The 12,066-nt window shown below is 31.1% G+C and overlaps 1 protein-coding gene and 2 long non-coding RNA genes across 4 annotated transcripts in view; all 3 read left to right on the plus strand.

The window, feature by feature from the left end:
* The window catches only part of LOC122140058, an 11,763-nt gene extending 7,226 nt beyond the window's left edge, over positions 1–4,537 (plus strand). The window contains exons 2-5 of one of the 2 annotated variants that reach the window (XR_006156785.1): positions 1,120–1,213; positions 2,019–2,095; positions 4,148–4,311; positions 4,390–4,537. This is a non-coding gene — a long non-coding RNA (uncharacterized LOC122140058). The remainder of the gene's footprint in view (positions 1–1,119; positions 1,214–2,018; positions 2,096–4,147; positions 4,312–4,389) is intronic. The other variant, XR_006156786.1, reaches the window with a different exon arrangement.
* A 4,480-nt stretch (positions 4,538–9,017) lies between these two features.
* Positions 9,018–12,066, plus strand: part of LOC109051680 (fatty acid-binding protein 10-A, liver basic) — a 677,383-nt gene continuing 674,334 nt past the window's right edge. The window contains exons 1-2 of the mRNA XM_042741791.1: positions 9,018–9,178; positions 9,351–9,523. Coding sequence (XP_042597725.1) covers positions 9,055–9,178; positions 9,351–9,523 — 297 coding nt within the window. The 5' untranslated portion in view covers positions 9,018–9,054. The remainder of the gene's footprint in view (positions 9,179–9,350; positions 9,524–12,066) is intronic.
* On the plus strand, positions 9,895–10,178 carry LOC122134672. Its single transcript, XR_006156781.1, has 2 exons — positions 9,895–9,981; positions 10,080–10,178. It is a non-coding gene; the product is annotated as an uncharacterized LOC122134672 (long non-coding RNA).

A 12,066-nucleotide genomic window follows, 5' to 3' on the forward strand; every position in this document is an offset into this window, starting at 1 on the left:
CGGTGGATCAGTGCACTATTAAAGGCTTTTCTGCACAGGGTTATTATCGTTAACTATAATGATAATAAAATTCGTTTCATTTCATTTAATCTATTTGAATTTAATTTAATTTTGCATAATAAATTGGAATGAAAACTAAAACTAGACCATTAAAAAAAAAAAAATTGTTACTCGAATAAAATGAATGTGAACTGAAATTAAAGAAAAAATAAAATAGAAATTAACTAAATTAACTAAAACTGAAATAACAATTCATAAAAACTATATTGAGATTTAAAAAGCTAATAAGAATGACAAAAACACATAAAAAAGTACTAAAGCTTAAACACAAATGGAGATAAAAATGCTAAATATAAAAATAAAAACTTGTGATTCACAGGACTCCACAGATTTCCACCAAAAAAAAATAAAAATAAATAACATATAGAAGTACTAAAATAGCTAAGGCTAAAACTGAAATAAAAATTATATTAACATTTTTGTTAATAAGAATGACAAAAACAACTAAATTAATAAAACTTTAATTCAAATTAAAATTAAAAATATAAAAGAAACAATTTAAAATATTAATAAATAATATAACAGAAAAAAATGACGTTCTAAAATAAACTAAAAGTGAAATAATTAAAATTAAAACATTGACAAAAATTTTACTAAAATGAAAATGAAAATGCAAAATATAAAAATTAATTTAAAATACTATAGAATAATAATAATAAAAAAAAATGCTAAATACTAAAAACTGTATAATTAAATACCATAGTAGTGAAATTGCACTGCTTCTGGGTTAAAAATTCATCTGAATCAAAGGACTCGTCAGATTTCACACAGAATCGGAGAGTCAGTCATCCAAAAAGTTGTTTTAGTTGTTTTAGTTCATTAAATATTTGAGTTATTTTGAAGATGTTTTCAGTTTCCATTAAGAGTGTAATCCTCTCCTCTGTGGCTTTAAACACATTTTGCATTTCAATGAACACTGAAAATATATAAGCCTGCTTGTACTGTATATTAACACTCTACTGTCTCTGTTACAGAGGTTTTCTATGATAGTTTTGCCTTCTCTTCTGTCCTTCCAGACACATGCACTTAATTACCATCATTTGTTGGTTTTGTTTTTAGGTGACTGAACTTCAGTAAGGAAGTTTTTACCAGTTCAGAGTCTTCGCAGCCAGTATTGTTAAACTGAGCTGTTTCTGGATGATGCCTGAGCCTGGTAAGAGATTTCACATGTTTCTTCTGTCATATATGTTCATTTACAGCTCTTGTAGCAATTTGAGGAAGAAAGAAGGGTGGTGTGTTTGGAAAACAATTCTTATTGCATCTACACAAACTTGCAAAGTCGAAGGTAATAATAACAGATGACATTTATTTCTTATATGCATATTAAGAGGATTTTTATTATTGCACTATTTTTTTGTTTATTAATTGCACAACGTGCACACTTTTTATTCATAGAAAACAATACATTAGATATGTTTCAGTCATCTTTTATAGAAGCTTCTGTGAACAAGACTATATCTGGCATAGACTAACATGGCATGCTGGTCTTCTTTCATTAATCTTTAATGTGTTTCTGTTCTTTATAATTAATGACTTAATCGTTATAGTGTGTTACACCAGACTGTGTCTTTCTGGCACAGAGATACAGCATTCAAAAATCGATGAAAGTAGTTTTTCTTCCATTCTGCTGGTTCACTTTTTTTTTTTTTCTTTTTTTTGCCATTTCTGAGGGTTATTTCACTTACAGCACATTTGTTTAACTAGAAAGAGTGGAGATGGCACACTACATTTTTCCTTTGGTTATCAGTTACTTCTTTTATTTCATAGTTTCTGTGTTGAAGAAAATAATCACAGCTCATATATAAGAGAAATGAATGCTTGGAATCTAGAAGTGAGTCATTTATTCTCTGAATGAAGGTAAAATGAGTTGCGAAAGCATCGTTAAAAGACAGAGCGATGATGGATAATTGTATGAATGTGTTGATTAATATCTTGCGGGTTGTCTGTTTGATCTGGAGTTTAGAGAAGTGAGGCGGAACTCTCTGGTGCTGCTGTGGGCGGAGCCTCTGTAGAAGGGCCAATCAGAGATCAGCAGGTATATAGTGGAGATCAGTGAGGGGGCGGAGTCTGAGGAGCTTCTCTTTTGATTGCAGTACATTAATAAGCATTGGACAAAATTCAGAATTTAAATATGTGATTTGAATTTCATGCTAATCCTACATCCTTATTCAAGTTACAATGGGGCATCAGGAATCAAATAACAATTTAAGGCAAGATACTACAGGTAAATAGGGTTAAAATAAAAACTTATTAACTAATATATATCACCATACTTTATCCAGTTGTTTTGTATTTTGTTAATTTTCTGAAATGTCATGTTTATATATGCAAATGATGCATTATCTTGTTAAACATGCATGAATTCTAATCAGAAATCTGAATGCTTGAAAAAGCCAGGTTCGAGTTTCTTGTTTCATTTTGTTTTCAAGCTAACTGAGTCTTGTTATAGCACTTGCGTATCATTGCTCTTTCGTTGATTTTGATTGCTTCCATTGTCCTCATTGGATAAAAGCATCTGCTAAATGACTAAATGTAAATATATAATGGCATGCATTTATCAGAAATGACTGTTAAAAGCCAGAAAAATATACATTTTAACCATGCTTTTTTGGAAATAAATTGTTATATAATTCTAAATTACTTACAAAAAAACCCTCGAAATATAGAAAATATAGATAGGAGTAAAACTGTAGATTTTGGTGTATGTACAACAATGTTAAACGACAAGTTACACACTGAACTAAAGTGAAATTTTAAAGTAGAAAGACTATATAAAATTATATTTTCTTGTAAAAAAAAGTACAGTGATCTTTTATTTGCAACTTTTTTACAGTATAAGTGCTGCTGAAGTGCAGGCGTCTGACTCATTTTGAGAAAACAGCATTTAAAGATACAGATTGTAATTTAATTCTACAGATGCAAATAGATGAAGTGTAATAAAATAAACACTTAAATGTGTATTTAGGGTGTTTTCTTCCTGCTGGTCTGAAATAAGGCATGCTATGGAAGCAAAATAGACTAAAATCTCAAATGCCTTGCCTTAAAAAGCATCTCAGTTCAGTTCAAGATAGTTTACATTTTCATTTAGTCGTTTAGCAGATGCTTTTATCCAAAATGAGGACAATGGAAGCAAAGTCAACAAAATAGCAATGATATGCAAGTGCTATAAGAGGATTTCTCCGTAGGGATTTCCAACAGTTTCTCAGTAAAGAGTCTGAAACTATTAACCAAACCTAACAAAAAAAAAGCAAAAAAGTACTTGAAAATAAAAATAAAATACAGAAGACTTTTTTTCTTTTATGTATATTTCTGTTATATACTTTTCTCATGATGCATTGTAATATCAAAAATCAATGCTTCAGTATTAATCTATTATCTTAAATAAAACATAAAAACAGTATATATTAAGTTAATTAAAATATTAAAATATTTTATTTACATGAAGCATCGCAATGAAGTAAATAAAAACAAAGCTACAATATTAAACTATTACCTTAATGAGTACAAACATAGTAACAGTATATATTAAGTTAATTCAAATTATTTAAATATTGTCATGAAGCATTGCAGTTAAGTAATCAAAAACCAATGCTATAACATTACAATGTTAACTTAAGTATAAATTTGAAAATATTAACATAATTGAAATATTTCAGTATTTTATTTCCATGAAGCATTGCTAAGAATGAACTGAAATCCAATTAGCTTATTGAGTATAAATATAAAAACAATATATGTTAAGTTTATTAAAATATTTAAGTATTTTATTTTCATGAAGCATTGCAATTAAGTAATCAAAAACCAGTGCTAAAATATTAAACTATTAACTTATTGAGTATAAATATAATAACAGTATATATTATTTAAAAAATATTAAAATGTTATTTCCATGAAACAATGCAAAGAAGTACTCAAAAACCAACGCTATAACATTACAATAAAAGCACTAATAAAAACTATAATAATATCTCAATGATACTTTACTAAAGCAACACTGCTTCAGTTTTTCTTTCTTTGTGGTTTTTGATTTACAGTCACATTCAGTGTCTGTTTTTTCTTTGATTGTTTTATTGTCTTGCTGTGACAGAGACCAGAGAATTGATCTGGAGGAGCGGACGAAGCCGGGCAGCAGCATACAGAAGGTTTGGATTGAGATATTCAGCCCCACAGAAAACAATAAAGGGAAGTACACCCTGGAGATGTTCGACGGCCAGGAAACACACAAGCGCTCTCTGGATCTGTCTGGACAAGGTAGAGCAGCACAAAACATGCGACTCGAGCAGGAGAATCAATCACCTCAACACTAACTCGTCTCTTTCTTCTCTTCAGCATTCGCAGATGCTTTGCTGGAACACCAGAGACTGAAGTAAGTCAAGATTAAAATTTGACCTCTGACCCGCTGAACTCTAACCTCTTTGGTTACTGTTGCTAACTTACAAAACCTTACCTTACAAAAGATTCTATAGAAATGAATAGAGATGGCTGTGAACAGTGATATATATATATATGTATGTAATATACTGCTATTTTTTAATATTACTTATAATTAACACACTATAACATTACACTATATTTAATATCCTAGATTTATTATTATTTATAGCTGTATACTTACATAGCTATAAATAATAATAAATCTAGGATAATAAATAGTGTCACAGATATAACTATTTAGAAAATATTAATTGAAAATAAAATGCATGCACTATGTTTGTTTTTTGCTACATTAAAATCATTAAAATAATATAAACAGCACATTTTATGTAGCATATATAATTGTATAAAATAATATACATTATATATAATATAAATTATATGAAAATATAAATATAACATAAAAAATACAAAATAAATATAAAATTATATTCAAATATCAAATATGTGTGTATTCATTAATTAAATAAAATATCATTAAAAATAACATTTATTAACCACTTACTTATTTACAAAAATGAATTTAAAATAAAATGACATTGCAAAGCACTTAATGCATGTTTTTGCTTTTTTTATATAAAAAATAGAAAAGAATTGTAAATTAATCGTATAAAATAATAGATATTATATTTAAAATGAGTTATTATATAGTATAATTATTGTATTTAAAATATATGTTATTGTGTTATTCTATATATATATATATATATATCTATATATATATATATATATATATATATATATATATATATATATATATATATATATATATAATTATTATATTTTCTGACTAATTTACAAAAATGAATTAAAATAAAAAAATCACAAAACACTTCATGCACATTTTTGCCATTTTAAATTAATTTGAGCAGTAAATTATATATAATTGTACTAAATAATCAAATAATTATTATACGTGAAATATATATAATTGTGTGGGAGTTTATGTGTGTATATAAATTAACCATTATGTATTTTTCTTTAGATTTATTGAAAGGTAAGAACATTACACTAAGAAACTTTTTGTGGTGTTCAGGTGAAGGTTTGTAAGCTTGTTCTCTATATAATTGTATTTTTTACCCATTCACAGGCAAGTTGAGTTTGCTGAGAAAAGTTAGTATTCGTTTGTCACTCTTCTATTATGTTCTGATGATGCAATTATTTAATGTAGATGACACACTTCATCATAACCGTCCATCTGACAGATCGAGCCCGAGTCACAAAGGGTCTTCCTGATGTGGTGGAAATAATGGAGAATAAGGTACGTCCATCCATCACTGCTGTGACTCATTCAGCTCACATCAGAAATGTAACTGTAAGCCCCACAGTGATAGAGTAAAGATGGGTGAATCTATTTTTATTAAAATCAACAATGGTTTGGCCTCATTTACATGGTATGTGTTCATTTTGGAGCCTGTATGACAGGGTCCAAAATAAAACTGTCCTCACCCTCAGGCCATCCAAGATCAGGATGAGTTTGTTTCTTCATTAGGTTTGGAGAAATGTAGCATTGCATCAGTGTCTCAGCAATGGATGCTCTGCAGTGAATGGGTGCCGTCAGAATGAGAGTCCAAACAGCTGATAAAAACATCACAATAATCCACAAGTAATCCACAGCACTCCAGTCCATCAGTTAACAAATTAATAATACAAAGATGAAACAAATCCAGCAATAACTGCAAATTAATGAGTCAACACGATGGCAGCCACGGTTTGTTGCTCCGTGGTACTTGTACTTTTTTTTGTTTGTTTGTCCTGTCTTAAGCAGTTCTGGGACTCTTTGATCACTGTTTGGTTCATCTTCTCCCAGACTACAGGCAGAAACTCAAATCTGCTCAAGCTGTAGTAAGAACTGAATAAATAATCTTTCTATTGATGTATGGTTTGTTAGGATCAGACAATATTTGTCTGAGATACAACTATTTGAAAATCAGGAATCTGAGGGTGCTAAAAAATCAAAATATTGAGAAATGTTTTGATATATTTAAAATAGGAAATGTACTAAATATCTTCATGGAACATGATTTACTTAATATCCTAATGATTTTAAGCATAAAAGAAAAATCAATAATTTTGACCCATACAATGTATTTTTAGCTATTGCTACAAATATACCCCAGAGACTTAAGACTGCTTTTGTGCTCCAGGGTCACATATCTCTTTATTTATACAGCTCTATATAGAGTAAATAATGCACACATCTGTACATAAATCTACTATTCCAGATTCATGCACATTATTATTATTTATTGTCAAGTCTTACTATTTAAATGTTTTTCTGTTCTCGTGTCACATCTGTATGTAAGCATGCATGTATGTACCAGGAGCACCTTAAAAAAAACACAACAAATTCCTTGTGTGTCTGTGCACACTTGGTTAATAAAGCTAATTCTGATTCTGAAATTGTTGCTTCTGGCTAAAATACAGTCCATAATCCATAATAACACTTCCTCCAGTGAAAAAGTGCATCTCCTGTTGTCTCTCACATCAAAATTCAGCCACATATTTGTTTAAAAGCTCTTTAAACACTGCTTGATCTGTGCAGATTTCTCTCCTGATTCAGACCAGAACACTTTTTTCACTGGAGGAAGTGTTATTATGGGTTATGGACTTTAGTTAAAAATGTCTTAATGCTGGATTTGTTTCAGCTTTTGTCTTCTCCAGATGTTAACTGCTGGACTGGAGTGCTGTGGATTACTTGTGGATTATTGTGATGTTTTTATCAGCTGTTTGGACTCTCATTCTGACGGCACCCATTCACTGCAGAGCATCCATTGATGATACACTGATGCAGTGCTACATTTCTACAAACTTGATGAAGAAACAAACTCATCTACATCTCCGATGGCCTGAGAGTGAGGACATTTCCAGCTAATTTTCATTTTTGGGTGAACTGTTCCTTTATTGGTGGTGTAGAAGGCAATGTCCTAAAAGTCAGTGTCCTGAAAGTTTGAAGACTGAGTTGATTGAGCTTGTTTCCTCTGATTTATCTTGTGCTACTTACAGAATAAAGTGCAAATGAAACCATTTCTACTCTCTTTTTTTTTCTTTAATTTTTAGCTAAATTTGAGCATCAGGGAATGCAAGTGTGCAGCGAACTTTGATTAAATAGTCCGTGAACACACTTTCCAGCTGCATTATAATAGGGTCATGATCGATTTTTATGCTTGTACATGGATGGATGGGTGTTTTATCTGCTGATATTTCATAATAGAGAGATTGAGGCCCGTTTCAAATATCATTATGCAACCCGAGGGGGATTCTTTTGAACAGATAGAAAGCAAACTCCACAGTCCACAGGGTCATTCACCCCTCATGTGTTTAAACAGGATAGTATTTCAGCGGGTTTCTTTTGCAAAACATATCGAGAAAAGGATTTAGACAACTGGATCTGACAACCTAACAAACAAAAAGTGCCATATTTATTTTTTCTTGTTCGCTTTCTGTACCACATCACTCCTAGAATTTGGAATGCTAAACTCTGCATGCAGCATGAATAAATCGTGCAAACTGTGTCTCGTGCATTATTTGAACTGATATTGTCATGTTTGTTTTTGTTGATAAAACAGTGCATCTCCTATTTTAACTTTGAAGTTTTGAGCATCATTTGAGCAATGCCAGATTAAAAATATTAATGCATTATATATATATATATATATATATTAGTTTATTTAGTGCAGTTCATTCCTTTTATAGAGCGTCTGGAAACTTATACATGCTCACAAACCCCATTATCGTGTGTTCATTTATGAATTCATGAAATAGTTAGGTTAATCTGATTATGCATTCAGCTATTAATTAAGTATTGTGCTTTCAGCAACATTGAACATGTTTAAATCGATCCCACAGAATCACCCAATAAATCAGTGCAAATTTCATCCAGTCAGATATTTTAATGTTTTTGAAAAACGTCTATTCTGCTCAACAAGATTGCATTTATTTGATCAAACTTACAGTAAAAAAAATTATATATTTTTGTCATTTAAAATAACTGTTTTCTATGAGAATATATCGTAAACTGTAATTTTTTTCTGTGATGCGCAGCTGTATTTTCAGCATCATTACTCCAGTCTTCAGTGTCACATGATCTTCAGAAATCATTCTAATATGCTGATTTGCTGCTCAAGAAGCTTTTCCAATGTTTAAAACAGTATTTCCAATATTTTTGTGAAAATAAAAATGCATTTTATTTTTGAAAGCCTCTCTGATGAATAGAAAGTTCAACAGAACAAAAAAAATAAAAAACAGAAATCTTTTGTAACATTATAAATGCCTTTACTGTCACTTCTGATCATTTTAATGCATCCTTGCGGAATAATAAAAATGAATAAAAATAAATTCTCTGACTTCACAGAACCTCACAGATTTCTAATTCTATTTAAGATTTAATAGATGAAGGGATGAAAGTCAAATGCTCTTTTTAAAAGAATCAGCTTCTGCACATTCAGAGAGGCACGACCCCACAGATGATGTTAGTGAACTCTGGGTTGTTCAAACAGCAGGGACAACTGCCAGAACGTGAATGATTAAACTCATACTGAGTATAAGTACTGGTCTGGGATGAACGTCTCCTCACATTGTGTTGAGCTCTTGCCAGCGGTCAGATCAGCAGCAGACATGGCCTTCAGGGGAACGTGGCAGGTTTACGTGCAGGAGAACTACGAGGAGTTTCTGAGAGCCATCTGTGAGTTTCTGTGAAATGATCACGGTTGTATTTCCCAAAGCATTGTATATTTTTTCATGCATGCACTTCTTTTGGGAAATAAACTGTGAGACATCTGGAGTCATTTCATTTGAATTCCCTGCAATGATTGTAGGTCGCTCACTCATTATCTTTGTGCTTCTGTTCCTTTCAGCTCTGCCAGAAGATGTCATTAAAATGGCCAAGGATGTTAAACCAGTGACTGAAATCCAACAAAACGGCAACGACTTCACCATCACATCCAAAACCCCCGGAAAAACCGTCACAAACTCCTTCACCATCGGCAAGGAAGCTGAAATCACCACCATGGACGGCAAGAAGCTCAAGGTAGAGTATGTTTGCATCTTTTTATGATGTTGAACTGTACAAGAAGAGTTGATATCGAGTACAGAAGCTCAGTTCCACAAGAGATCGAGATTTTTTCTTAATGTAAAAAAAAAAAAAATAACAATAATAAATATATATAATATATATATATATATGTGTGTGTATATATATATATATATATATATATATGATCATATTTATAATTTTATATGATAAATTCTTTATAATATTTTGTAATATTGCATGCAAATAAAATTATGAATAATCTGTGAATATATGAATATGAATAATTATGGCTAAATTACATGCAAAATATATTATGAATAATATTTAGACCATGACTATACTCATGTTGCTGTGGTTTCAGTGCAATTGTCAAGCTGGAGGGAGGGACGCGGGTCTGTCATACTGATAGATTCTCTCACATCCAGGAGATCAAGGGAGGAGAGATGGTGGAGGTTTGTTCTGATGATCTGCACGTGTTGCTCATCAGTGCTCAGAACTGTCTATGGTCTGTGTTTAAATATTACCATATTGTGCCATTGTCTCTTTCCAGACCCTGACAGTAGGAGGAACCACTATGATCAGGAGGAGCAAGAAGATGTGAAGAGTTTGACCACCGCTGGCTATTTAAATAAAGCTCTGATTTATCATACTAGTGTGTGTTTGTTGTGATTTGGTACATTGCATTATTGGTTAAAACAAACTAACAAATTATAACTAAACAAACATCTCCATAAAATATGCTGCAATATGAACAGAAATGTAAACGGTGACATACAGAAATACCAAACCATCAGGCATGTACTGTAGTTAATAAATGAACATATAAAACACACACAACCTGCCCCAATCTGACACGTTAAATATTTTTGTCATGAGAAATCGGTCCAGCCTTTCTGGAAGAATGAAAAGTTTGTTCAAATTGTAAGTTTAAAAAAATGTCAATGATAAAATAAAGAGAATTTCAGATTATTAAAAAAAAAATTCAGTGATGAATCATTCATAATAAGATGAGTAACATGAAATTTAAACTGATGATTTTTAAAATTAAAAAATATAAATAAAATCTAAAGATATAAACATAAAAAATATAAAAAAAAACTAAATAAAATAAAAAAATAAAATATAAATCAAAAGATATTAATATAAAGAAATAAACTTAAAAAACAGATATTAACACATTCTACAGCTTTTTTATTTTTTTTTAGACTCAGTCATGTTTTTAGATATTACTGAACTTCTGCATTCAGTATTTTAAAGGCTTATTTTCGTAAAGACCATAAACAACATAACGTGCGTAGGCTATATAAACCATAGACTGTAAAAAAACCAAACAAAATGTAAACACACACATTTTTATTTTTTTTATAATTTTTATAAATACCAAAATATGTCATTTTTTATTCCTTCGCAATAAATATAAGCATATATAAAATAAAATATAAAAAAGTACAAACAATTACGACAAAAAAATCTTTGTCTCGGCTGGGCGGTGACGTCATGTCGCGCATGCGCGTGGCAGTGCGTGACCCGCGCGCTATGCACGTGAACACAGTTGTCAGGTTTGGTGGCCCTGCGCGCGTTGCGTGTTTCTCTGAGCGTCTGTGGAGCTAAAGATTTGCTGTTTTTGGATCATGGGGTGCAGAGATACATACGACCCTCGCGAACACGTCTCTGTTCTATCCGAAACATCTCCGAGGACAACCCAGGTCATTGCGTTTAGCGAGTACTAGTCAGTGCAGCGCTCTTAAAAACCGGCCGCGCTCGCGTCGCGGGGTCGCTAAAATCTCCCTAACTATCAGAACTCTGTCGCGTGCATTATTATACATCATATTTCGACGCGCATCTACAGCTGCTTCCATAAACCAGCATACTAGTGAGCGCGATTGAACTATTCTGCATCAGGGTAAGCATACAAGCTAACTAGCGTTAAAATGGATTAAATACTAAATAAACTTACATAATTGATATGTTTATCTCATATGTAGAATGTTTTTTTCGTCTAATATCTGCAGCAGGATTTGGTTTCTCTCCGGTTTTGGCTGGTGTTATGTTCATACAATTTAATGAGGACACTGCATACATAATGAGAGACGTTCAGAGTCACGATATCTTCACACATCACTGTATCTTAAACCCAGAGTTAGTCTGAAATCCTCAAACTAATCGATTCTTGTTGAAGCTACTGAAGATTTAAAACGTTGGTGGGTTTTTTTTATTTATTTATTTATTTTTATAATGTCTGCTCAAACTTTGTGCATGTATATGTTTCCCAAAATATCTCTAATAAGATCTACCACTTATACAGTGTAACAAAAATACCAGAAATTATGTTCGGAGGAAAGTAAACCGGTTTGGAACTGATTTGGATTTTTTTATACACACACACACACACACACACACACAAAAAAAAAAAAAAATTTTACAATTGAAAATATTTTTTTCTAACAATCAAATTAATTTAAAAATTGTTTATTAATCCTTTTTGTGTTTTAGTTGTTTTTAGTGTTTTGAATTTATTATTTTTTTTAAAAAGTTAA

Source organism: Cyprinus carpio, chromosome B16, assembly GCF_018340385.1.
Source record: "Cyprinus carpio isolate SPL01 chromosome B16, ASM1834038v1, whole genome shotgun sequence".
Classification (NCBI taxonomy): domain Eukaryota; kingdom Metazoa; phylum Chordata; class Actinopteri; order Cypriniformes; family Cyprinidae; genus Cyprinus; species Cyprinus carpio.